The sequence below is a fragment of the Triticum aestivum genome, chromosome 7A (genome assembly GCF_018294505.1).
Source record: "Triticum aestivum cultivar Chinese Spring chromosome 7A, IWGSC CS RefSeq v2.1, whole genome shotgun sequence".
Classification (NCBI taxonomy): domain Eukaryota; kingdom Viridiplantae; phylum Streptophyta; class Magnoliopsida; order Poales; family Poaceae; genus Triticum; species Triticum aestivum.
Window position 1 is genome coordinate 642072835 of NC_057812.1, and position 25380 is coordinate 642098214.

At 49.7% G+C, this 25380-nt stretch overlaps 2 protein-coding genes across 2 annotated transcripts; one reads left to right on the forward strand and one right to left on the reverse strand.

The window, feature by feature from the left end:
• Positions 1–9454: 9454 nt before the first annotated feature.
• Positions 9455–11065, reverse strand: LOC123148884 (protein IRX15-LIKE). Its single transcript, XM_044568402.1, has 2 exons — positions 10052–11065; positions 9455–9943 (listed from the first exon to the last, which is right to left on the reverse strand). The coding sequence occupies exons 1-2, from the start codon at positions 10795–10797 to the stop codon at positions 9664–9666; spliced, it is 1026 nt and encodes a 341-aa protein (XP_044424337.1). The 5' UTR covers positions 10798–11065; the 3' UTR covers positions 9455–9663.
• Positions 11066–20807: 9742 nt separating this feature from the next.
• Positions 20808–21861, forward strand: LOC123154132 (uncharacterized). The gene is made up of 2 exons (XM_044572929.1): positions 20808–21324; positions 21457–21861. Exons 1-2 carry the CDS (start codon positions 21038–21040, stop codon positions 21611–21613), a joined length of 444 nt encoding a protein of 147 aa, XP_044428864.1. The 5' UTR covers positions 20808–21037; the 3' UTR covers positions 21614–21861.
• Positions 21862–25380: the final 3519 nt, after the last annotated feature.

Genomic DNA, 25380 nt, shown 5'->3' on the forward strand with positions numbered 1-25380 from the left:
ACCGATGATCGAATCTCGGGCAAGTAACATACCGATTGACAAAGGGAATTGTGTACGGGGTTGCTTGAATCCTCGACATCGTGGTTCATCCGATGAGATCATCGAGGAGCATGTGGGAGCCAACATGGGTATCCAGATCCCGCTATTGGTTATTGACCGGAGAGCGATCTCGGTCATATCTACATGTCTCCCGAACCCGTAGGGTCTACACACTTAAGGTTCGGTGACGCTAGGGTTGTAGGGATATGTATATGCAGTAACCCGAATGTTGTTCGGAGTCCCGGATGAGATCCCGGACGTCACGAGGAGTTCCGAAATGGTCCGGAGGTAAAGAATTATATATAGGAAGTGCTATTTCGGCTATCGGGACAAGTTTCGGGGTCACCGGTATTGTACCGGGACCACCGGAAGGGTCCCGGGGGTCCACCGGGTGGGGCCACCTGCCCCGGGGGGCACATGGGCTGTAGGGGGTGCGCCTTGGCCTGTATGGGCCAAGGGCACCAGCCCCAAGAGGCCCATGCGCCTAGGGTTCAAGAAGGGAAGAGTCCCAAAAGGGGAAGGCACCTCGTAGGTGCCTTGGGAGGAGGGATTCCTCCCTTGGCCGCCGCCCCCCTAGGAGATTGGATCTCCTAGGGCCAGACCCCCCCCTAGGCTCCCTATATATAGTGGGGAAAGGAGGGCCTCTCGATCCATGCCTTTGGTGTCTCCCTCTCCCTCTCCAACACATCCTCCTCCTCCATAGTGCTTGGCGAAGCCCTGCCGGAGTACTGCAGCTCCATCACCACCACGCCGTCGTGCTGCTGCTGGAGCCATCTTCCTCAACCTCTCCTTCCCCCTTGCTGGATCAAGAAGAAGGAGACATTGCGCTGACCGTACGTGTGTTGAACGCGGAGGTGCCGTCCGTTCGGCGCTAGGATCTCCGGTGATTTGGGTCACGCCGAGTACGCCTTCCTCATCCCCGTTCTTTGAACGCTTCCGCGCGTGATCTACAAAGGTATGTAGATGCAATCCAATCACTCGTTGCTAGATGAACTCCTAGATGGATCTTGGTGAAACCATAGGAAAATTTTTGTTTTCTGCAACGTTCCCCAACAAAAACCACACTCAAGAAAACCAGAACTGCCATAACTTCTGCATATGAGCTCCGAATTGAGCAAACTCAAGCTTGCTGGAAACAAGACGACGAGTAGCATCAAAACAGTTACTGGTTATAGTAAGAAGAGGCAGGGGAGGTATTCCTAACAAAAAGAGGAGTGAAACCTCCAACCGAGAAGAAACGGCAAAACCTCCAACATCGAAAACATCATAGAAGATGCATGCGAACTCCGTTTTCGATGAACTCAAGCTTGTCATCAAGATGACCATAAGCTCTAAGACTCACAAAGAGAACCAAACAATAACCAAGAAAGATGATGCAAGGATGCAATGGTTTGAGCTCTCAACGAACGATACAATCAAGATACTCATCGAGAGCCCCCCTTGATAGTACGGCAATCGATCCTATAACCCGGTCTCCCAACTACCATCATGAGACCGGTAAAATAGAAAACCTATCAAGGGCAAACCTTTGCCTTGCACATGGTCCACTTGAGCTAGATGATGATGATCTTGACTTCCTCAAGTTGGACCACCTTTCTTGATTGTGTTGGCTCGATGAAGACTAGTTGATTGCTCCCCCATACTTCACTATGGGTGAGCCACTCTTCCGCACATCTTCACATGTCCATTGTCACCACAATGGATGGCAAGCTTCAAGCATTTGATCTCTTCATGATGCTCCACTTGAACTTGCACACCTCAACCTTTCTTGATTGTGTTGACTCGATGAAGACTAGTTGGTTGCTCCCCCATACTCCACTATGGGTGAGCCACTCTTCCGCACATCTTCACAAGTCCATTGTCACCACAAAGGACGGCAAGCTTCAAGCATTTGATCTCTTCGTGATGCTCCACTTGAACTTGCACATCGCAACCTAACCCCACAAAGAACCCTCACAAAGACCATGGGTTAGTACACAAAGCGAAATTGACAATGCTTACCCTACCATGGGATCACTTGATCCCTCTCGGTACATCTTCTACGCTTTGTGGGTTGATCAACTTGATTCACTCTTTGACTTAGTCTTGATCAACCTCTCACAAGACCAATCTTTAGGTAATTCCTTGAATAGCACCTTGGTCGACACAAACTCTCCTTGAAACCAACACATGTACTCCAAGAAAAGCCTATGGACAAAACCTTCAAATATAACTCAAGGCAACCATTAGTCCATAGAGATTGTCATCAATTACCAAAACCAAACATGGGGGCACCGCATGTTATTGGACACGTGTAACTGCCAGAGATAACAAGAAACGGATGGTAGTGGGCTTGACAACTGGACTGAAAGTATCCTCATAGTCAAGACCATGGCGTTGTTTGAAACCTTTAGCAACCAGACGTGCCTTGTAGCGCTCAATGGATCCATCAGAATGCTTCTTCACTTTAAACACCCATTTGGAGCCAATGATATTAACACCAGGAGGAGAAGGAACCAAACGCCGTGTTTTATTTTGAAGTAGAGCATGGTACTCTTGTTCCGTGGCAGTCCGCGAGTGTGGAATACTCATAGCAACTTGATAATGTCGGGGTTCAGACGTGGGATCCGAGACTGCATGAGCCATGTAGGTTGCAAGCCAGGCAACTGTGCCATCAGTATGCTTCTTGGGACAAAAAACGCCACTGCGACTGCGAGTGTGTGGTCTTAAGATCACAGGAGCCGGAGCAGGTGGTGGCATTGGTGCTTGTACAGGAGATGGAGCAGGCATGGCAACTGGAGATGAAATACTGGACGAATCACCAGAAGAAACACCAGGCAATGACCCAGGCATCACATGCGGTGACCAGGTCCCATGTGTAGACTGCTCAACTGAAGTGGACAGTCGAGGCGGTGGCGACCCAACGAGTGACGAAGGCCCGGGCGTGGGCGGTCCAGCAGGCGAAGAGGCCCGAGGTGTGGGCGTCCCAGCTGGTGAGGAGGCCCCGTGTGGGGGCGGCCCAGCTGGCGATGAGGCCCCGTGCGGGGGCGGGCCAGTCGGTGTCCCAGGCGGGGAAGGCCCGCACGACAAGGAGTGCCCAGGCTCCTGTGACATGCCAGTGCCATCATCATGGATGGGACTACGTGCATGTGTATGCATGTTGCTCATAGGACTGTTTTGAGAGTCCAAATCATCCAGAAGTTCAAGTCGAGCGCCGCGACCAGTACCTGCACCATGATTAGACAACAAAAGAGGCGAGTATGCAAAATCTTCAAATTGGTCAGAAGAAAAATTGGTGGGACGCAAGGACTGTGGTATGTCAGATGATGTGGAATGATTGGAAAACGGAAAAGAGTTCTCATCAAAGATGACGTCACGCGAGATATAGACTCTATTAGTGGGTACATGCAGACACTTATAGCCTTTGTGAAGAGAACTATAGCCAAGAAAAACACACTTCTTTGAGCGGAACTCAAGCTTACGACTATTGTATGGGCGGAGATGTGGCCAACAAGCACACCCAAACACCTTGACAAAAGTGTAGTCAGGAACTTCGTTTAGGAGGACTTCAAGAGGAGTTTTCAAATTAAGCACACGCATAGGGAGACGGTTAATAAGAAAACAGGAAGCAGAGAAGGCATCACTCCAAAAACGAAAAGGAATCAAAGCATGAGCAAGCAAGGTTAGACCAGTTTCAACAATATGACGGTGTTTGCGTTCAGCAGGACAATTTTGCTGATGTGTATGAGGGCAAGACAGACGATGAGAAATCCCAAGCTTCTGAAAAAAAGTGTTGAGAATACGATATTCACCCCCCCCCCCCCCCAGTCCGATTGAACATGTATAATTTTATGCTTGAGAAGTCGTTCGACATGTGATTGAAACTGAATGAATATATGAACACATTAGACTTGCGCTTAAGAAGATAAAACCATGTAAAGCGACTATAGGCATCAATGAAACTGACATAATAGTTATGACCACTAACAAAGGTTTGGGCAGGGCCCCATACATCCGAAAACACAATCTCTAGAGGGTTGTTGACAACTCGACTCGACGAAGAAAATGGAAGCTGATGACTCTTGCCCTGTTGACAGGCACCACACACTGCTATTTCTCTATTACTAGACACCATGGGAAGTTCATGCCGATGAAGAACATGACGCACTATTGGAGTAGCTGGATGACCAAGACGGGAATGCCACTGAGACGACGAAACACGAACCCCACTGAAGACTTGAGACATGTGTGGCAGATCCAAAGAGTAGAGACCACCACGATAGCGACCTCTAAGAAGTACGTCCCGTGTTGCTCGGTCCTTTATAAAAAAATAGAATGGGTGAAATTCAACAGAGACATTATTATCATAAGTAAGTCGAGGGACAGACAAAAGATTACGCGTGATAGTTGGAACTCGTAGAACATTAGAGAGTTGAAGTTGACGAGATGTAGATGTGGTAATAGAGGTTTGACCAATATGAGAGATATGCATACTTGACCCGTTTGTTGTATGAACCTTGTCATGGCCCTGGTAGGGCTCAGATGCACCAAGCTTGCTGAGCTCGCTCGTCAGATGGTCCGTAGCACCGGTGTCCATGTACCAGCTAGGATCAACTGGGTAGGAAGAGGTGTGCCCTTGTGTCGACATGGCTGCTTGACGCTCATTGTTACGCCCATCATTGCCAATGCCAAGAAAATCACGCTTGAAGCGTTTATGACAGCGGGAGGCGAGGTGACCAGGAATGCCGCACAACTGACAAGGAGGACGGTTGCCCTGGTTGCCACACACTGGACAGCCTGAGCGAGAGGAGCCACATTGGCCTCCTTGGCGACCACCATTGGCGCCATTGGCGGCCGGCGCCTGATGCTGTGGGGTAGTAAGAAGAGGTGGCTTGCCGGTGGTGCGGTTGTTGGGACGACCACCAGAGTTGGAGCGAGCGCCACCTCGGTACGTCACATTGACAGAGGAAGTATCATGTTTGACCTCTGCAGACCGACGAGTCTCGATGCGTTGTTCCGTTCCAAGAAGACGAGCATAGAGATCGCGAGGAGCAATCGGTGTCTCACGGCCATGGACCGCCTCAACAAGAGGGTCATAGTCACTGTCAAGACCGTTGAGCACAAACGAAGTAAACTCCTCATCGCCGAGCGGTTTTCCGATGGAGGTGAGCGTATCAGCGAGAGACTTGATTTTGTTGAAGTAGACCGAGGCCGAGAGATCCCGTTTCTTCAAGTCCTGGAGTGGACCACGAATAGCCATAGAGCGCGCCGTGGACTGAGATGCAAAACTCCCATCAAGAATGGACCACGCATCCTGAGACGTGGTGGCAAAGAGAACCATGCCGGACACAGCGTCGGTGAGAGAGGACCGGGTGGCGGAGAGGATCGCTTGATCTTGGGCGATCCAGGCTCGGTACGCCGAGTTGAGCACCGTGACATGAGTACTGGCAGTCGTAGTCTGTGAGACGAATTGCGTGGGGCACGGCAATGTCCCATCAATAAAACCCTCAAGATAATGGCTGCGAAGGAGAGGTTGGAGCTGCGCACGCCGGTAGAGGTAATTGTCAGCCGAGAGCTTGACGGTGAGAAGATGGCCGAAGTGAAACGGAGGCGGCAGAGGCGCCTCGCCTGCCGGCTGGACTGCGAGGTCGGGTAGAGCCGAGGCAGGCATGGACTGTCCGATCTGGGAGTTGGCATAGGCCCTCCCCCCGTGGTTGACGATGGCCGATGCAGCAGGTCCGTTGGAGTAGCTAGGCAGGAGCTGCCCGATCTGGGAGCTAAGCCCTTCGTGGTTGATGATGGCGGACGAGGCAGACCCAGTGGAGAGGAGTGTCGGCATGATGGTGTTGGTGTTGAAGAAAGCATGGCCCGGCAGCTGAGAGAACATCGGGCCAGCAGCAACGTTGGGAACGACGCGGATGTCCCAGCAGCAGTTGTGACGCCGGCAAGCAGCGTCGAGAGAGTTGCAGGAAGAGAAAACCCAGACGAGGAGCTTGAGGAGGGGGCGGTAGTGGAGGACATCGCGGCGGCGGTAGCGGCGGCGGCGGAAGCGTGAGTTAATCACGACCTAATCTGATACCATATTAGGTTTAGAATATTTTGGATGAAGTGTCGTACCCTCTAGGGATGGCTTTTGTATTATATTTATAAAAGAATACATGTACAATTAAAAGGCAATACAATATAAGAGACCGTGTATAACTACAATTCTAACACCATGCCTGCTCCGATGAGATGCCGGCATGGACTGGTGTGGGCGTTAGCGCCGGCTCGTTGTCGGCCGCCTCGTCCGTCGTCTCGTCGGCGTTGGTGTCCTCCGGAGAGCTAGCCAGTAGGTCAGACTGTATTCGGTTGTCTCGGCGGGCCTGACAGACGGCCGCAATGTCGGATAACTCCTGCTTCTGTTCGGTGGAGAGGTTGCCCCACTATGCTTTCGAGCTCAAGGCCATGGCGAACGTGATGCACAGAGGGGATCAGGAGTGAAGGTGTGGTGTGGATCTTGTTGGGAGCCTGTCCACGTATAAATAGTGGGTATCGGCCAGGCCAACCGTGCCACATATTAATATCAGCGAGCGGACGAACGTCGGAGTAGGTTTCTAGGAAACCGTGATTGTTTAATGCCGGCGAGCGGATGGGCGGGTGACGTTTGCATGCCAAGGGAAGGTGCGTACATAGGGATACGGCGTGGGGCGACGCTCTCACCCGGCGCGCCACTTCAACGTTGGCTCTAGTGCGAGGCCATGTCCGCTCTTGTCCGGCATCAATGCGGCGCTGGTGCTCTAGAGCGGCGCTGGCCGGCATAAATGCGTGACAATCGCTTCACAGGGGAGAGGACGCGAACGAGAGAGAGGCTTTTCTGGTGGGTCCGGGGTGTCGGACATGTTTGTGGCATTGGCCCAGCCTCCTGCAAGCCCCGCCCCCTTATTTGCATCCAGTTTACGAGAAAATAGGCATCTGAATCAGTTCTTGAATCAATGGGTGCCGCGTTGGATGATAATCACACCCGAACCTTCCAATCTGAATGATTATGGGCGTTTTGAGGGTCTGTGTTGGAGATATCCTCAGTACGGGAAAGCATCACGTGCTCCAAAGACTCATAGGTGTCCTCCCATCTTAAAAAAATGAATTTAAATTCCACAAACATGTAAAATAAAAAAATGTTGGTTTTGTCATTTTTATTACCCTATGTATGTTTCCAATTTATATTTGACATTTTAGGGATTGTAGCCACGTGTCTAATGAACATTCACCTTTTAAAAAATTTGAAACATTTCACTTAACTTTTATTTTAACATTAAACCATGTGAGTATAGCGAATACTATATATTCTCCCGTCATCACACTGGAAAAGTTGATGGCCTCCCGAATAGTGAACTTTTTCACGGATCCTTTTTCTTTTTAAGAGCTGCTCAGATGTTCAAATTAGTTGAAATTTAGTACAGACCTCACACTCTAAAACATCTTTCATGTATAAAAATAGATTTTTTTTTTGAATTTTTCTAGTATTTCTTTTGATTTTACTGTTCATGCGCATAAGCAGATGAGCTCGGGAGCCATTTAGCCGCTCTCTCGATGAATTGATTATTTCTGAAAGAGGAATTTTCTATTGTTGATTATAAATTGGATAATTAATATCCCCTTAAAATGGGATAATTAATATTATATCGAATAGGTTCTTTTTTTGGCAGGCAATACGTGTCTCATTTATATCATAAAGATCAAAATATAAATCACGTAAGGACCAACGTGACAAAACTGAAAAGATAGCAGAATATCTATGAATAGACCCGGAGAAATTTATATTCTACCGATCAAGGACTCTCTGCACGTACGTACATGTGGAAGGATTAGGGTATGTGTTGCTTAGTGGACAAATTTACCCTGCCAAATCTTACCTAATTTTTTTGTCAACAAAGGTTTGGCCAGCCCATGGTTGGCAAAACTTGGCAACGCATACGACGGCATGAACCAAACATACTTGGATGCATACACAACCGACCAAAGTCACACGGATCAAACAAATGAGCGGCTCGATCAAACCATATCATATCATACACATGGGATTCAACTCAGGATGCCGACTGCCGAACCTTGCTGGCTAGTCAGAAGAAGGAAGTTTCTGCTGAGCGGTTGCATGTCATGCATCGTTGGTGCCATGGATACACAATTGGAAACGCCAAACCTTCGTCGATCGTGCTTCGCCGATGAGACATTTTATATTGGTGAGGTTACATGGCGTGCGATTCCCGCGTGACCTGGACGTTCCCCAGGCGGCCTGACAGTGAGATGGCACCGACGGTACAGCATCCGATCCGACGTGCGTTGTTGGACCGCCGGAGCAGACGAGACCAGCAGCATACAACGATCCTCCCGTGCTCGCATCATACGTATCTGCCTTAATGCGTCCGGCCGATCTACCAAGCTCAGGTTTCCCAAACTGAAGAAGAGGACAGTGGTTAGCTACATCGCACTCGGAAGCCGACGCCCCGCTCGGTTTGGCGGGAACCTGTTCTCCTTTTCTTCGCTTCATTTCGTAACTCGTCCTAGACGTGACATCGCGCATCTGCTCTCCTGAATGGGCAATGGCGTCCAATGCTCTTTTTATTTTCTGGCGGCCAGGTTTTTATCGTGTTGAGGTGATGCATACTTGTGTGTTTTTTTCTAATGAGAAGGCGCACATATGTTTCAGGAACAAAGCAACCAACACGTAGACACAATATACATAGCTAGAATGCTGCAGATTTCCAATCGGAACCTTAAAGAGAAACAATGGTTAAGCTAGACCGGGCTGTGAACTGGGACCATCATCTGAAAGATTGTGTGCTTGGAATTTTCTGAAGATTCACAGCATGTGAACCCAAGATCGGGTGCACCACAACACCCTGTGTACAAGACGTTTGGCATCTCCGTCCATCAGCCCCGACCGAAGCAGACAGAAAACCACAGCGATTTCAGGCGATGCAGGCCCAGGATCCCTCTCTCTATCCGTGGTGCCAGCCAGCCAGCCAATACGCCCACTGCCGCCGTGCGTGCCACCGCTGCACGGCTGCCGGCCGATCACCATCCGCCCGCGTGACACACCTGCCCCCACGGGCCGGCAGCGCCTCGCGTACACTGTCCGCGTCAGCAGTTGGCTCCCCGTCACGAGTCACGACCATGTCGACGGCCGTGCTGCATCAGTAATGGCAGCACCGTGCCACCGGTCGCCACTCCCATCTCCGTGCTGCCGACTAGACCGGGCCGCCATGCGATCAATGCAATGCAATCCAAGACACCACTGCCCATCACATTTTGGGGGCAAAAATATACAGTAGTGCCCTCCGGTGTTAATCATTCCGGTTCACTTCTTGTCTTGTGCACAGGCGACGTGAAAAACCGACGACGCGGAATAAATTCATAATAGAATATAAACTGAGAAAAGGAGCAACGGAGGCCATGGCGTGAGCTGTGACCACAGCAATTCATTCCTCTCATCACCGATTTTTACAGCTTGGTCGAGCTTTCACAGGCGCCCTTTTTTCACCACATGCCGACATCATCACTGGCTATCAGACGACGGTAAAAAAGACACCACTAGGAGAGAGAGAAGGGATGAGTTACCGGAGTAAAAAAAAAAGAGAAAAGGAAAACAAATCTCTCTCTAATCTACTGCGCGGCGGTGTCGGTGGCGGCGGCGGCGCGGCCGCAGAAGGCGTCCCGGCGGACGGCGCGGCCGCCGCGGATGACGAAGTGGGCGAGCGACCGCGTGCTGCTCGCCGGCACGCGGTTCTCCTCGCACAGGAACTCCCTGGAGCACGCCCGCTCCACCTCCCGCTCGTAGTCGTGCACCAGCACGTCCGTCGCCGCGCCCTCCTCCTTCCGCGCCCGCGCCAGCACGCCCGCCGTGAATATCGCCGACATCCGCCCCGGCGACGACGCCGTGTACCTGCCACCATCATTCAAAACCCGACGAGATTCAGTCAGGGCCCTGCTTCCTCCGCTCGAGCGAGAAATCTGATCCCCAAAAAACGAAAATTGGATCTTGGATGCCTACCCGCGCGGGCCGTCGACGAGGATGACGTCCCAGGCGACGTCGTAGAGCTGGTTGGGGAGGTCGTTGATGGCGAGGCGGCAGTCGGAGAAGAGGAGGTTCTGGACGGGGCGGCACTCGGCGGCGCGGGCGGCGCGGGCGGCCTCGAGGAGGTCCGGGAACTCGCGGACGGTGGTGGTGTAGGCCACGTCGTAGGCCTCCAGCCCCGGGTGCCGCCCCTCCAGGTGGGACACGTACCACTGGTTCTCGTCCAGGAACACGGTGCGCCCGCCGTGGTTGAGCGCGCGCCACAGCGGCGTCTCCCCGCCCAGCCCGAACACCAGCAGGTTGCAGGGGGCCCGCCGCTTCAGCGCCGCCGCGATGGCGCGCACGTCCGCCGCCGGCATGCTCCCGGACGTGTTGCCGCCCACCGCCGCGTACTGCACCAGCGCGTCGAACACGTACGCCGGCAGCCCCGGCCCCGCCGCCTCATCCCCCTTCGCAGCCGCGGCCCTCCGCGCGCCCGCCGACACTGCGAGCCTGGCCCCCGAAGCCGACCCCGTGGCCCTCCGCCTGGCGCCGACGGCCGAGGACGCGTCGCGCGCGGCGGAGAGCAGCGAGGCGAGGGACACGCACGCGAAGCAGGCCAGGAAGACGACGAGCCACAGCCGACGCCGCCCCATCCACGGCGACCCCGACCCGCCGCCGGACGGCTTGTTGGACGAGGAGTGCACCAGCAGCACCTTCGGCCCGCCCCCCAGCCCCTTCATCCCCCGCCTGCCCCCCTCCCCGCCAACCAGCCGCCCGACCAAGAAACGCGGCGGCGATACGGATTGGACTGAAGAACGGCAATCTGAGGCGGCCGCCCGGATCGATCTGCTCCGGGTGACAGCGAGTGGGCTGGGATAGTTATGGGGAGGGAGGGGGCGGTGGCGGTGTGGGTGGGGGTGGAGGTGGAGGGGAAGCAATGCCGGTGGAGGAGGGAGGGGAGGGGATGGGTCTGCTCGGCCGGCCGCGGGTGGGCTGGGTCGGGTTGGTAGGTTGAAGGGGAAATCGATCCCGCCGGGGGGTGCGGTGGGTCTCGGGTCTGTTTCGTGTGTGTTTCTGGCAGTCCGGCCCCAAGGTCTCCACGGAGTCAAAGATTTGTAGTAACCCAAGTACTGTAGCGGGCGGCAGCAAAAATGAGTAGTCTTTCGGGTAACAATTTGGCATAAGTTGACCTGGGCTTTGTACACTGCAAGGTGTTGAGGCCCTCTTTGATTCTCAGGATTTTCAAATCGTAGGAATAGGAAAAGTATAGGGTTGGAGTGACATGCACACATGAATCCTACAGAATTAGCATGAAGTGTTTGATGACACAAAAAAGCAAAGGAATTGTAAAAAGAGGTTGGAGTGGATGTTAGATTTCCTATAAAATGTAGTACAAAAGATTCTATAGAAAAAATTCCTATGAGATCCAATCCTATAAATCAAAGGACCAACATAGGAAAAATTCTTAATGATTTCAATCCTCCAGAAATCCTATAGAATTCCTTTGAATCAAAGGAGCCCTTAAATGGGTGTTTGGTAAAATATATTTTTAAACATCGGTGCTTACCTCTATAAAAGAAGTGCCCAAGTAAATGTTTACCTCTACAAATAAGCACCAGCGCTAGTATTTTTTTATGCACCTCTTCTAAGCACCTTGCATTCGACAAGGCCTTCGAGCTTTATTGATTTTTGCATGTGTGGGATAGTGGTTGTTGTTGTTTGTTGGGTGAAGAGTCATCGGCAGGAAGAACCGAGCGGCTGGGCTAGACGATGTTAATCCAACAATTCGGTCAAATCGGCTAACACCAAGTCATTTTTGTAGATACTAGATGGTCTTACGATTATGCTCAAAGTTTTGATATCACCGTTTACACATGAGGAAACACGAGTCAATCAAAGTCATGGAATAGTATACAACAAAGATGAAGAAGGTGTAGCGATTGCCGATGATGGGGTGCTATAGCGGCGAAGATAAGGATGCAAAACATGAGATGGACCGTCGCAACGAATTAACACTGTTATTCGAAATGCATGCTCGCCGAGGCAAGCGCATGAGCTCTGTCATTTTATAAAATAACAAAAGAGTTGTCCGGTCAATTGGGGACACAATACATACGTACCCGTGCACAACAAAACAAAATAACATCAGAGCATGTACAATACTCGTGCCTTCGGGGACCAAGCGAGGTCTTTTGTGCAGGGGAATGCTGGTACAATAAGCTTTGTCCGGCTCCTGCTAGGAAGGGGCGACACCTCGCTCAAGTGCCTGTACTCACTCATCGTCAGGTGGTCTATAGATCTTGATGTAATGCTTAGTATTATTTTTGATGTTCGTAGTATTGCCAGTGAAGAAGCGTGGCACTTGCTTTTTCTTAGACGTACACCTTGCTCTTATAACACGTACACATAAGTACAATAGGAATTACGTGGTGCCATATTTAGTATCTCCTCGGCGCCGAGGGCACGTCGAGATGGCAACGTTTTTTTTTTTGAGCATCAGTACAGACACAAGCGCTCATATACATGTGCATACACTCATCCCTATAAACACACATATGCACACCCTATCCCTATGAGCACCTCCGAGAGACTGAGCCGGCATATCATCTTGAGATTTATAAAGTCATTGTAGGCGTCTCGTCGTTGATGGAAACGTCTCCTCCCACTGAAAGCGCATCGCCGGAAATCCTGAAATAAATTCAGAAATAATACGAGCACCAAAATTTGAACCCTGATGATTTAGGATAACACTGTCCATCTAACCATCTCAATCATAGGTTGATTCGCGAGATGACAACGTTTTGGCCCGTGGACGCGACCGGCGTTAATCAAGCTAGGACTTTGTGGGACTTTGTTGGGGTCTCGACTTTGGGTCCCGTCACCGTATAGTGCAACTTTTTGCTCCGTGGAAAATCACTCCCGTTCTGGGTGGCTCGTTGCGGCTTGGACGGGGCGGAAAGCTGATGTGATCGGCGCAGCGAAAACCCGTCGCTTTCTGCCTTCACTTGGGTTGCACAAAACCCAGGGCACCACCACGACAAGGATTTGGACGCTACACGCGCGGTCCAGGTCTACGTCGACTGACCGACGTATACGTAATCTGAAGCAACACCGCGCCGTATTTCATACGGCCAATACGGCCTCCTCTACATTTCGAGACGCGCAGGACCGAAGAGGAGCCACCCAAAACTGTCTCAGAAGCCGGCAATACATAGAGGAGCACGGCCATGGGTCATGTGGGCGGTCGCGTTGCTGCCGACGGGAAGGACGAACCGCCCTGTTGGGGAGTCGTCAGCAAAGAAAAGCTGTGCCATGCGCCCATCGGTACTGTACTACGAGTGAGCATTCAGCAATGAAGTTAGGGTGATGCGATGCCTTCAGTGTTTGGTGCCGCCTCCCAAAACATGCCCAAGAAGCTATCGGCGGCAGGTGGCATTGAATGGATGAATGCGGAGACATTATCAGGGGGAGCGGCATGCATAAGCTTAGAATTAAAGCCACGGGACGCCTGACACGCCCGCGCCACCGTCCGGCCGGCCGGCGCCGCGTCGCCTTCAAGTGCTCCGCGGTCAGACGATCGATCGACGCCGGCACGCACGGCACGGACAGATGGGCGTACATGCGGATGTGCGATGTGGCTGCCAGGCCTCATGACGCTACATGCGGGTTCCTGAGCCATTTGGCATTACTAGTGCGAATTCTGCTCTACATCTACATGTTGCGTCGGTTTCGTCCTTTGGACCCGGCTCCCCCGTGGGTGTGCCGGCATTGTGCCAAACGCTTTTATATTCTTCCCAGGGAAGGGGGGAGGAGGAGGGCTTGTGTGGTTAGGAGTACAGTCTTTCATGTGGCTGATTAAGAATGATGATTCTCAGGGCCGTCAACGTCTCCGGTGACGGAGCCATGATGGAAACGAGCCCCGGGCCAAGACTAGACGCCTGTATAATATCCCCAAGAGTACCACCGAGCTAATTTGAACTGCAATGTCTGACCTTCCTTTTATGTGAACTAAGCAACGTGTGGGTTCCCTAATCCTTAGCTCCCTCCCGTCTAAATGTAAATTTCTAGCTCCCGCAGTTTCCGTCAGGTATTTCAGATAAACAGGCAAGTGGGCAACTCTCTTCTTCTTAATTAATCGATGATGTCTACATATAGAAAAAATCTAACTCCCTGCACAAACGCGTCCAAGAAAAAGCCAAACACCAACCCAAAGACAAAGAAGAACCTAACCTAGCTACCGGCGACTCCAACATTCCATGAGCGCGTACAATACTATGACAATCTGTGCAATTCAGATCCCACTTTTCACTCATAATCAATTTTCAAGGCTTCAGGTGGAAGTATGAAGCCGATTCAGTGAATTCCAAGCGTCCAAAGTTGTGGGCTTTTCGGGACAATTTTTTTTAACCATACGAAGCAGTGGGTGCCCCCCCCCCCCCCCCCCTCCGCCTCATTGAACCAAGCAGATGTTGTCTAGCTCCGCCATTGATACCAAGAGCAAACATCTGGGTCTTGAGGCTAGCTTGAAGCCTTCAAATCCCACGAAGAGTAGCACTAGCAACATACTAAAAGTTGGATTGACAGTCATCTACGATGGTCTAGTCACAATTCCGGCTTCTACACTGTAAATGTTGTTCATAATGTTGGAAAAATAACAATTGATAGCTCTTCGACAGAGATAATTTTAATATAACTTTGTTATAAATATTTGGTTTATTTAGTACTGAAAATACCGCATGGCCTTTGTTCTATGGTTCTGGGTTGAAAAAAACTTTCCATGTAACTTGGGATGTGTTTTAAGCACCCCCCCCCCCCCCCCGCCGCCGCCTCCTCCTTGATTTTCATTGACTCCTCTTAATAGTAGTGCTTTCATATGACTCAAAACATAAGTAAACGAGTGTATGACATTAAACACGTTATCTTTGTAAAATATATTGCTCGCCTCTCTCCACTAGTTGGGACTTTCGGAGCAACTGGCTGATGCACGGATTCAATATGATATCCGAGCCATGAGGTCTTGAGTTCACGACCCTGCCAACACAGTATTAAAAAAGTATTATGCGGCCTACATCGATCACGCAAGTACTAAAATGACCTAGATGTGAGGGGGGGGGGGTGTTGAAATATATTGCCCGCCTCTCTCCATCAGTTCAAACTTTTGAAACAACTGGCTGGTGCATGAATTCAATAGTCTTGCTTTACCCTTTTTTTGCTTAAGAGGTCTTCAACCACACTCCTTCCATTGTACAAGACTGAAAACATGTCCATACACACTAGTAGAAATATTCGTTCCCTAATCACTTGTCATTAATATTAAAATACACTCTAGGAATATGAATATTGTTTCAATGCCTATATTCTTTTATTCACATTTCACATAACTTCAGTGGGTTTTATAGGAAGGACATCAATGCTTGACCAACATCAAATACAAGGTCATTCCACAAATGCCACATTCGCCGGTTGTTCCAACTGCACCATGAGGAGTAGCTAGTCTGGCCATGTTGGCACAAAGCAATTTTCCGTCGATACTTTTCAATCCAACTGAAGAGGTGCTCAGAAGTCTCTTGCCTTAATTTGTACATTCAACAACGTTGTGGAATCCATCCCCTTTCCTTGCCCGCATATGGAACACTTGGCGTTTATGATCGAACCTCACGCTTATGTTGCAGTTTGGTGCTTCTTATACAATTTTTCCCAACAAATACTCCCTCCGTTCCTAAATATTTATCTTTCTAGACATTTCAAATGACTACTACATACGGATGTATGTAGACATATTTTAGAGTGTAGATTCACTTATTTTGCTCCGTATGTAGTCATTTATTGAAATGCCTAGAAAGACAAGTATTTATGAACAGATGGAGTATATGTATATTTCGTTGCAAAAGTTGAGCACACAGATTTAAACTAGATAGACTTTTTATTATCTCCCCTTGTTGTTAGTCACATGGCGACTAGGGTACACTAGTAGAGATTTGTACATATAACTCAATCTGATACCAAAACCACAATGAGAGTTGAAGAGCAAATCATAAGGGAGAGCCATAGGGATGGGGTGGGGGTAGATACAGTAACTCTTTTTTTATGCATGCCATAAATTGTCATATTTTTATTATGAAAACCACAAAAGCAAGTTTGTGCCCAATATGTTACAACCCTGTATTTTTTGTATCTTTTATGAACACACAATTGTGATTTTTTGCTAATGCAGACACGAGATTAATTGTATCCAAGTCCTAATTTTTACTTTGTCAATGGGGCTGAGGTTCAATGCTGCATCTCTACCCTCGAAAAAAGATAATGTTGCCCCTCAAAAAGAGTTTACAGTTTTTGAAGCAAAAGTAGTTTATAAAACAAAGTAGTTAATGGTAGGTGAAGTCAAATCTCTACAAAGATTTATAACTAAGAAAAAACTAAAACTGTTGGATCTGGCAGAACCGGCGGTGCGTTTGTGGGTTGAGCCTGGCCCCATGCAGGATATGGTAAAACTTTCTATCCGTAAGAGCATCTCCAACAGAAGCGCTATATGAGCGCCGCGCGGTATAAAAACTGCTTTTAGCGCGCGCGGACCCGGTTTGGAATCTCCAGCAGCCGCACAAAAAGTGCGCGCGCTATAACTAATGCAGCGCGCGCATCAAAAAGGCATCGCGCGCAGCATATTTAGTGTGCCCGGTCGCGTGCGCTGCAAACTCTGGGCTGCTGCAGATGGGACCGCTTGATTGGGTCGTTGTACTCGCGCGCAGCATATTTTGCAGCGCTTGTTGGAGCAAACGTCTTCTAGCGCCCTAAAAAAATCTACTTGCGCGCTGTAAACCCGTTTTTTGGCGCCGCACATTGGGCGGCTGTTGGAGATGCTCTAAGACCAATCATGAATCAAGAGAATTTAGCGCCCTACCTGATACAGGCACTTTTCTTTAAAAATTCGCAATCTTTTCCAAAACATGCGTACCAAATTGCATTTGCTCATCCTAGACCCCAGAATGAAACAACTGTAGCACTATGATATTATCACTAGCCTTGCGGTAAAGGCTAAAGCCCGACAAGAAGCACCTAAAGGATAGGTATCTCCCACTGTGAGTTTAGTTTAAGCCATCTAGAATGCAGATCAAGGAAAGCAAGCGTACTATACGCATCAACAGCACTGATTAATCTGGAGCGGCGTAAAATACTGCTCGCCCAGAATCTTTGCACCGGGGATCGATCGACAGCAACGCAGCACGTGGACCATCAAAGCAGCACGGTGCGCCTTGGTGTTAACATTGACGGGAGTATTCTTATGGCGGCTTCCCAAGAATGTTTGCCGCCGTGCAAAGATGATGCTACCGGTGCTTAGTGTAGATTAACATAAGAAGATGCTACTTGGTGTACTAGTATGTAGGAGTACTAGGCTGCGTGGTGGTGGTGTCTGATGATAGACCATCATAGTCAATGGGTTTCAGAAGCGATGCAACGGCGTGGTGGGAACTGCAAAGGCTCGAGCCCTTTGCGGATCTGCTCTTGAATGGTGTTGTCGGTCACTGGTGGAGTGACAGTGTGGTGGCTTATCAGATCTTGAATACTGTTATCCTGTTGACCTCGTTGTTTATCTCGCAATGGAATCTTGTTGTGCGTAAATTGTTTGTGCGGCTCAGTGCTCTTGGCTGACACCACTGACTTTCAGTTTGCACCTCAAAGAGTGGATCGAGCAGTATTTCCTTTTTAGACCGAGGCAAAAGGCTTTGCCTCATCCGATAATTAAGGAGTTTAGGGTACGCAATACCGGTTTCATAACATAGCCCGTCAAAGGAAAACCACATACAGAATTACTCTCCGGGTACGGTCTTGCTCAAGCGCGTAGCTCCCGCGGTGACCCATAGCTTGGCCTCATCTTCAATAAGTTTTAGGATGTGGAAAGACGCTGTTGATTTTTTTCTTCTTCTGAAAACTCTAGCGTCTCTTTCGTTTCAGATGGTCAAACAGACAAGCATGATAAGAGAAGCCATCACCTTTTGATTTGTGGTATTTAGCCGGAACATGCCGGTCCGTTCATCTCAACTTGTCGAGTAAATAGCATAAAACTACTAGTTTACAGGTTAGGGTTCCAAAAAACTACCACTTTTTAAATTTTCTCAGAAAGCTACCAAACGCGCGGTCCGCTGTTTCAAAAAATCCAAACCCGCGGTGACTAGCGATTTAACCGTTTTTCTGACGGCCTGGGCCCATCTGTCAGCCCACGTGGCCACGCGCGCTCACGGCGCGGCAGTTGACGGCCGTTAGCCGACCGGCCTGGTTAGAACTGGGGTAAATATACCCGCTCGGTCGGTCGGGATCACACGCTCGCTCACTCTCTCGTGCTCGCTCACTCCCCTACTCCCAGTCCCCTGCTCCAGTACGAGCTCGCCGCCGCGCGCCGTCTTCGAGGCCGGTGGCCGTCGACCTCCTTGCCGCAATGCCTTCCTGGAACGACGAGGAAACCGGCTCGGAGGAGGAGTGCGAGGTTGTCAGCATGGACATGGGACTTATGGTAAGTTCTTTGCCACCTAGGGTTAGGTTAGGGTTAGGTGCTAGTAGCTTAGGCTTCAGCCATGGATGTTGCTTAGTGTAGTGTTGTTGTTGTGTGTGTGATACTGTTCTTGATTAGTGAGGGTGGGGTTTGATTGTAGGATTGAGGTAACCTAGGGTTCATCTCTGTACAGTGTTAGGGTTCATGCTGATTTGGGGATTTAATGAACAGTGCAAGTTGATTCTGGTATTGAGTGCAGATTGAAACCAGTGTTTGTTGGTTATTATGATTGTAGGAGGAACCAGACATCACCGTGGAGCCCCTTTTCTGTGGCCAACTTGAGCTTGCTCATCCCAAATGCATTCTGCACCAACTGAGGCCTATTAAGCGTGTTGCTTTTGAAGGGCATGTAACAGGGAGGCGTTTCTATGGCTGCCCAGTCTAGGTTAGATGCCAATTAAGTTTTCTGCTATGGATGTTCAGTGATGTTTGATATGATGCAGCAGTTTGTTTGATATGACAGACACATATGTATTTTTGTCACTTTGGAAACTTAATCATGGCATTGTAATAACTTATCATATCTCATTTATTTATTAATAGTTAGAAAATCTTAAGTTTATCAAGTTAATCATGGAATTGAAATAAGGTACTAGTCCTTTTGTAATAACTTATCACATTTACAAATGCATGAAAATGGTGTGAATTGTGGTGTTGTAGAGTGAGTTGATGGGCCTTGGCCAACTGTTCTTCAGAGATGTTTATGCAAGCTATGAGAGATGTTCCATGAGCAGAACTTTGGAAGGGTACATGACAAGGAAAAGTTTGAGAAGGAGTTGGCCAGGCTTAAGAGTGAGCATGAAAGGGAGTTGGCCAAGCTTAGGACTGAAAATGACAAGCTTTGCATTGAGTACACCAAGCTTGTTTATGATGTATCCAAGATATTTGATTGGCATGATGGTAGGATGGACAAGCAGGTGTACCAGAAACAAGTGGAGGAGGAAGAACTTGAGAAGAAGAAAAAGGAGCTAGAGGAGAAAGCCATGTTGGAGGTGCAGATGGTGGCCGCCTGCTGGATCAGCGTGGATGCGCTTCGCCACTGCCCTGGCCGCGCGGACTTCCGGATCTGAGCTCGCCGGATCCACAGGAGCCGCGGGCGGTGATGGCTGCTGCGACTGCTGCGCCGGGAAGCTCGAGCTGCCTAGCCATTTGTCCACCTCTGACTGTCCACCGCCCTCCTGGCCGGTGCCGCCTTGGCTTAATAGCTCGCCGACGACGACATTTGGATGCGCCGCCGCCATCGCCCACCTAGGTCACTGCGGGGGAGAGGAGGGGGAGTGAGAGAGTGTGTGGCCCGACCGTCTATTTTGGTTCCGACCGGACCGCGTCGGCTAACGACCGTTAACTGCTGCGCCGTGAGCGTGCGTGGCCACGTGGGCTGACAGATGGGCCCAATCCGTCAGAAAAACGGTTAAATCGCTAGTCACCACGGGTTTGGGTTTTTTGAAACAGCGGACCGCATGTTTGGTAGCTTTTTGAGAAAAATTAAAAAGTGGTAGTTTTTTGAAACCTTAACCTGTAAACTAGTAGTTTTATATTATTTACTCCAACTTGTCAAGTGCTTGAGGCCCGAGCCAATCTTTGACCATCCTCCGAATTCACGGCGTGAACCGGCATTTACGGAACAGGTGAGTCTCATTGGCCTCTTGCACGTGGTGCAAGAGCCACAATTCTCCCATCTATTTTTTGCTGCAGTCTATCCGCCGTCCAGATACGTATTATTTGTGCGGCTCACTGCTCTTGGTTGACACTACTCGCTTTCAGTTTGGGCCTCAGAGAGTGGACAGGAGCAGCAGTACGCACCAGCTCAGGCTCAGCTCCAACGGCGAAAGGCACAACAATCGGAGAGGCTGAACAGTCGGAAAAAAAGGAGCGTTCAGTTCAGCAGAACCATCATATGTAAGACGTGGCACCATATAAAAATGTGGCTGTACGTAGATCTAGCAGAGTCATTTGGTTGGCTGGATGAACTGCTTGCTGAGGCGGAAGAATTGCTCGTCGTGCAGTGCTCGCGTACGTACGTGCCTACGGGAGCAACAGGCCAACAGTTAACGCTGTGTGCTGACGATGGGGTCAGCGAACAGATGAAACCTCTGAACCTATTCCCCCTTTCTCTCTGAACCTGAACTCCGGCCGGTTGCTTTCTGTCTCTTCACAAACCTAAGATCGGATCGTAGCACTCTTGCCGCTATCGTTCGGCACGCGCCCTGCATGCCGAACGCAGGTGCAGTCTGGTTCGGTCTCCGAGTTGGTGCGGCCGTCGGTGGCGGACTCGGAAACACGGCCCGCCCTACCGGAGACGGAGTCGGAGTGTCGGACACCCCCATACAGCCGGCCGGGTATAAGTCCATGTACATGACCCAGCCTCCCCTCCATCGACAACAAGGATCGCTCGACAAAATCGCACACGCACGCACAGGAAGGTAGGGAGAGCGATGGCGACGGCGACGGCGCTTCGACACGCGGCGACGAGGCTGGGCGGCGGCGCATGGGCGAAGCTACTGCCAAGGAGGCTCGTCCACGGCGGCGCAAGACCCGCCGCGGCGGACGGCAAGGCCCGCGCCCTGAACCTGATCAAGCAGAAGAGGGAGGAGCTGTTCGACCTGATCGCCGACACGGAGCGGCGGTACGACACGCGGCTCACCAAGGAGGGGTTCCAGAACGCCCGGATGCTCCAGCAGCTCGCCGTGCAGATCGAGCCCAGGCCCAACGACCCGCTCTGGTACGTCACGCGCCCCTCGACCAAAGCATGGATACCCTCGATCGCCGGCTGATCTCCTTCCCTTCTTTGTGACGGCTGGAGGAAGAAGAAGATGAATTTCTTTTGGATTTGCTGATATGAATTTCGTTGCAGGCGCTCGAAGCGGTTTTCGAAGCTGACCAACGATTTCCTGGGGTGGGCGGGGGCTTGCGTGGCGGGCTACATGCTCACGAAGGAATGGCTTCGTTCCGATAAGGAGGCGGCGCAGGAGAAGATGGCAGATTCCGCATGTGTAGTTAGCAATAACTGAAGCATTGCTTGATCATAGTACTTCCCCAATGTGGACTAACAGCGCCCAATCTATGCTCGTAGAATTCAGTAAATGTCGACCGTCGTTTCATCTTGGACGGTTCGTTCAGAGATGCAGTAAAGGAACGCATAACTCTATTTCAGTTTGCATGTGCTAGAGAGATTTAGTTGATAGGTTCATTTTCTTGCGTGTTTGGTTGATGCAAAACAGAACTTGCAGTTTTTAACTGCGTGGGATTCTGTACTCTGTTATGGTTGATCGAAATTGTATTGCCTTTTGTTCTAACTTCTAATTAATACACATTAAAGCTGCTAGCTTTACCCAAGTTGTCAAACAAAAACATCAGCCAAATAAGCCAACAAGTTAATATTTATTTATGCAATAAGGCGCTTGTGCCATGAATTCTGGCTTTTATACCTGCGCCGAATAGGCTATTATGTAATCAAAACGATCTTGTTGGTCATTTTTTTTTGAGAAGCAAGAGTAGGAAACTACTCTGCAGGGAAGACAAATTCAGCTATCATCAACCGCTGTAGCTCTTCTGGCACGTCGGAGACTATCTCCTGATCAACTCCGTTTCTGGCCGCCGCCGCAAGCTTATGGGCAAGAGCATTGCTTGCTCTTCCCACATGGTTCACACTGGAGCTTGCAAACATTGCAAGAGCTTGCTTAATGTCCTTAATCAGAGCGAAACACTGGGACCGATCCCCTCCCCCCCCCCCCCCCCCCGGCTTCCAGCTCTTGTACGATTGCCTGACAGTCCAGTTCCAAGATCAATGGACCTCTATAGTATTCTGCTAGCGAACGCAGTCCAGCAAGAGCAGCTTTTGCCTCGGCCTCCTCGACAGTTCGGCTGGGGGTCAGATTTCTGCTGATTGACACGACCACATGTCCAGCCCTATCCCTTGCGACTGCACCTGCAGCAGAGACACCAGATTCAGACTGGAAGGCAACATCTGTATTTAGCTTCACAACATCTCCTACTGGAACCGACCACTTCGAGCATTGTGTCGTATGACATGAGGGGCTACTCCCTGCATTCTTGCTGAACCCATCCCCTGCCATCGCCACCTTTTGTAGATCTTCGGCATACTTCCTCAGAAAAATCACAGAACTCATGACTGACTCCCTGCCATTGTGTCTTAGCGTATCCTCTCTCAAGTGCCAACATCTCCAAAACAGCAGCAACCGTTTTGCTCGCATATCCTCTGGTTCCGTGTCCAAGAGCACTTGCAACCAATCATTCCCGGTGTTCCTAAAGAATTTCTCTGCAGGTAAGGGCCACTCTTTCCTCATAGCATCACGAAGAGCCCTGCTCTTTGTGCAAGTGATCACGGCGTGAAATTCATCTTCCTCTCCATTGCCGCGGATACTGCAGGTAGGTTCTAGCTCTAATGTTCTCTTAAACTTGTTTCTCTTTGTGGCCAGGGTATTTATGGCGACTCTCCATCCAAAAATCCTCACCTTCTCGGGCACCTTAGCTTTCCAAATGAGATCACAAATGTTACGATCCCCAGCCTCTCCGTTCGAACACGAGGGATTTGTTTGGACACTTTGACTAGAGAAGGCTACAAGCTTGTACGCACTCCTGACCGAAAAGATACCATTCTTCTCAAAATGCCATGCAATGCAATCTTTTGTATCTGTGTTCGGAATGGGATTTTGCATATTTCCTCCGCATCAAAACTGTGAAAAATTTGGCGGATCAGGTTCACATTCAATTCCTTCCTCTCTGTGTCCATAAGTTGGTTAACCCGACGCAGCCTAGACCTTTTAATAAACGCAGCCGATTTGAGACCTTCTTTCCTTGGTATCCATTAGTCCCGCTTGATCTAAATACTCTTTCCATCCCCCACTCTCCAGATTAAACCTTTTTTCAGCAACTCCAAACCGAATTCTATGGCTCTCCATACCGGAGACGCATCCGAGGCAAAAACAGTATCCAGAAGCTCACCATTGGGGCAATATTTAGATTTCAAAACTCTCGTGCAAAGGCCATCTGGATTCTGAATTAGCCACCAGCCCTGTTTGGCTAGGAATGCCTGGTTAAATAGGTGCATGTCTCTGAATCCAATGCCCCCATCACGCTTGGGCTTAATCATGCGCTCCCATGCCATCCAGTGTACCTTTCTCTGTCCTTCTTCGTCCTCCCACCAAAAGTCTCTAATCATTCTCTCATACTTTTCACAGAAGCCCTTTGAGAACATAAACACACTCATTGCGAAGGTAGGAAGTGCTTGGACTACGGATTTGACGTGAACCTCCTTGGCCGCATAAGACATGAATCTTTCTGAATAATCGTTGCAACGCTTTCTCAATCTATCCATGATGGGCTGGAACTGTTCATCCTTCATCCTCCCTTCCGGGGTAGGAAAACCTAGGTATTTGCTCTCAAATACATCTGATTGTACACCGAGTACAACCTTAATCCCTTCTCTGACTTCAGCAGGGCATTTCTCACTAAATAGGAGCGAGCATTTGCTTGCACTTAGCAGTTGACCCGTGCACTTTTGGAATAAGTCTAGAACCTTCTTAATTGTCTCGGCTTGCTCAATGGAGGCCTTGAAGAAGAGCAGGATGTCATCTGCGAAGAGAAGGTTAGATACACCTGGGCTATTGCGGACAATCTTGATGGGGTTTAAGCTGCCAGCCGTGATCTCTCGGTTTATGAGGTTTACCAGTCCCTCGGCCACAAAAAGAAAAAGGTAAGGACTAAGGGGATCTCCTTGCCGTAGTCCTCCGGATGGATCAAAGGGTTCTAGCAGTTCGCCGTTGCATCTAACTAAGTATCTTACCGATCGAACACACTGCATCACCCAGCTTGTCCATTTACTGCAGAAACCAGTCTTCAGTAGCACTCCTTCAAGAAAACCCCAATCCACTCTATCATATGCTTTGGCCAAATCCAGTTTGTATGCACAGTAGGTGTCTCTTGCTTTTCTGCTGTGCTGAATCTTGTGGAAGCACTCAAAAGCAATGATGGCGTTGTCAGTGATGAGTCTGCCCGGAATGAACGCACTTTGAGTCTCTGAAATGATTTCGTCCAGCATAGGCCCTAGTCGATTCACCAGGCACTTCGAAACCACCTTATAGATGACATTACATAAACTGATCGGTTGGTAGTCTTTCAAGGTCTGGGGGTTCTTTCCTTTTGGAATGAGCACAATAACCGTGTCATTTGTACCCTCGAGTAGCACACCGCGCTCAAAGAAATCTAACACCCCTCTTGTCACATCATCCTTGAGCACTGCCCAATTTCTTTGATAAAATCGGGCTAGAAATCCATCTGGGCCCGGTGCCTTAAGGGGTCCAATTTGAAACAATATGTCGCTGATTTCCGTAGCAGAGAAGGGTTTTGTTAGCGTCTCGTTCATGTCCTGTGTCACCTTTGCCGCAAAGAGTTCCAATAATTTGTGTGGATTCACCCCCACCTCCTTCTTGTATAGTTCTCTGAAAAAAGACCTGGACATATCTTCCAAACCGGCCTTATCCTCCACCCAAACACCACTAGAATCTTTCAGTTTTATAATGTCATTTGTTTTCTTCCTCCAGGTCGCTTTCCTCTGAAACCACTTAGTATTTCGATCTCCTTCCCTAATAAAAGTTACTCTTGATCTCTGTCTCCACATGATTTCCTCTCATAGTAGAAGTTCATCCAGCTCTTTTGATAGTTTATTTACCTCATATTGCTGCTCGTGGGAGTTAGGGAGGCTCCATAATACACTTAACTTTCTCCTGATCTCTGCTGTTTGTTTGATTACCGAGCC

Bases quoted from the DNA above. Each gene is read 5' to 3' on its own strand.
- LOC123148884 (XM_044568402.1), bottom strand. From the start codon at position 10,797: ATGAAGGGGCTGGGGGGCGGGCCGAAGGTGCTGCTGGTGCACTCCTCG. The intron at 9,944-10,051 runs GTAGGCATCCAA...TGATGGTGGCAG, and splicing joins CTCGTCGACGGCCCGCGCGG to GTACACGGCGTCGTCGCCGG.
- LOC123154132 (XM_044572929.1), top strand. From the start codon at position 21,038: ATGGCGACGGCGACGGCGCTTCGACACGCGGCGACGAGGCTGGGCGGC. The intron at 21,325-21,456 runs GTACGTCACGCG...ATTTCGTTGCAG, and splicing joins AGGCCCAACGACCCGCTCTG to GCGCTCGAAGCGGTTTTCGA.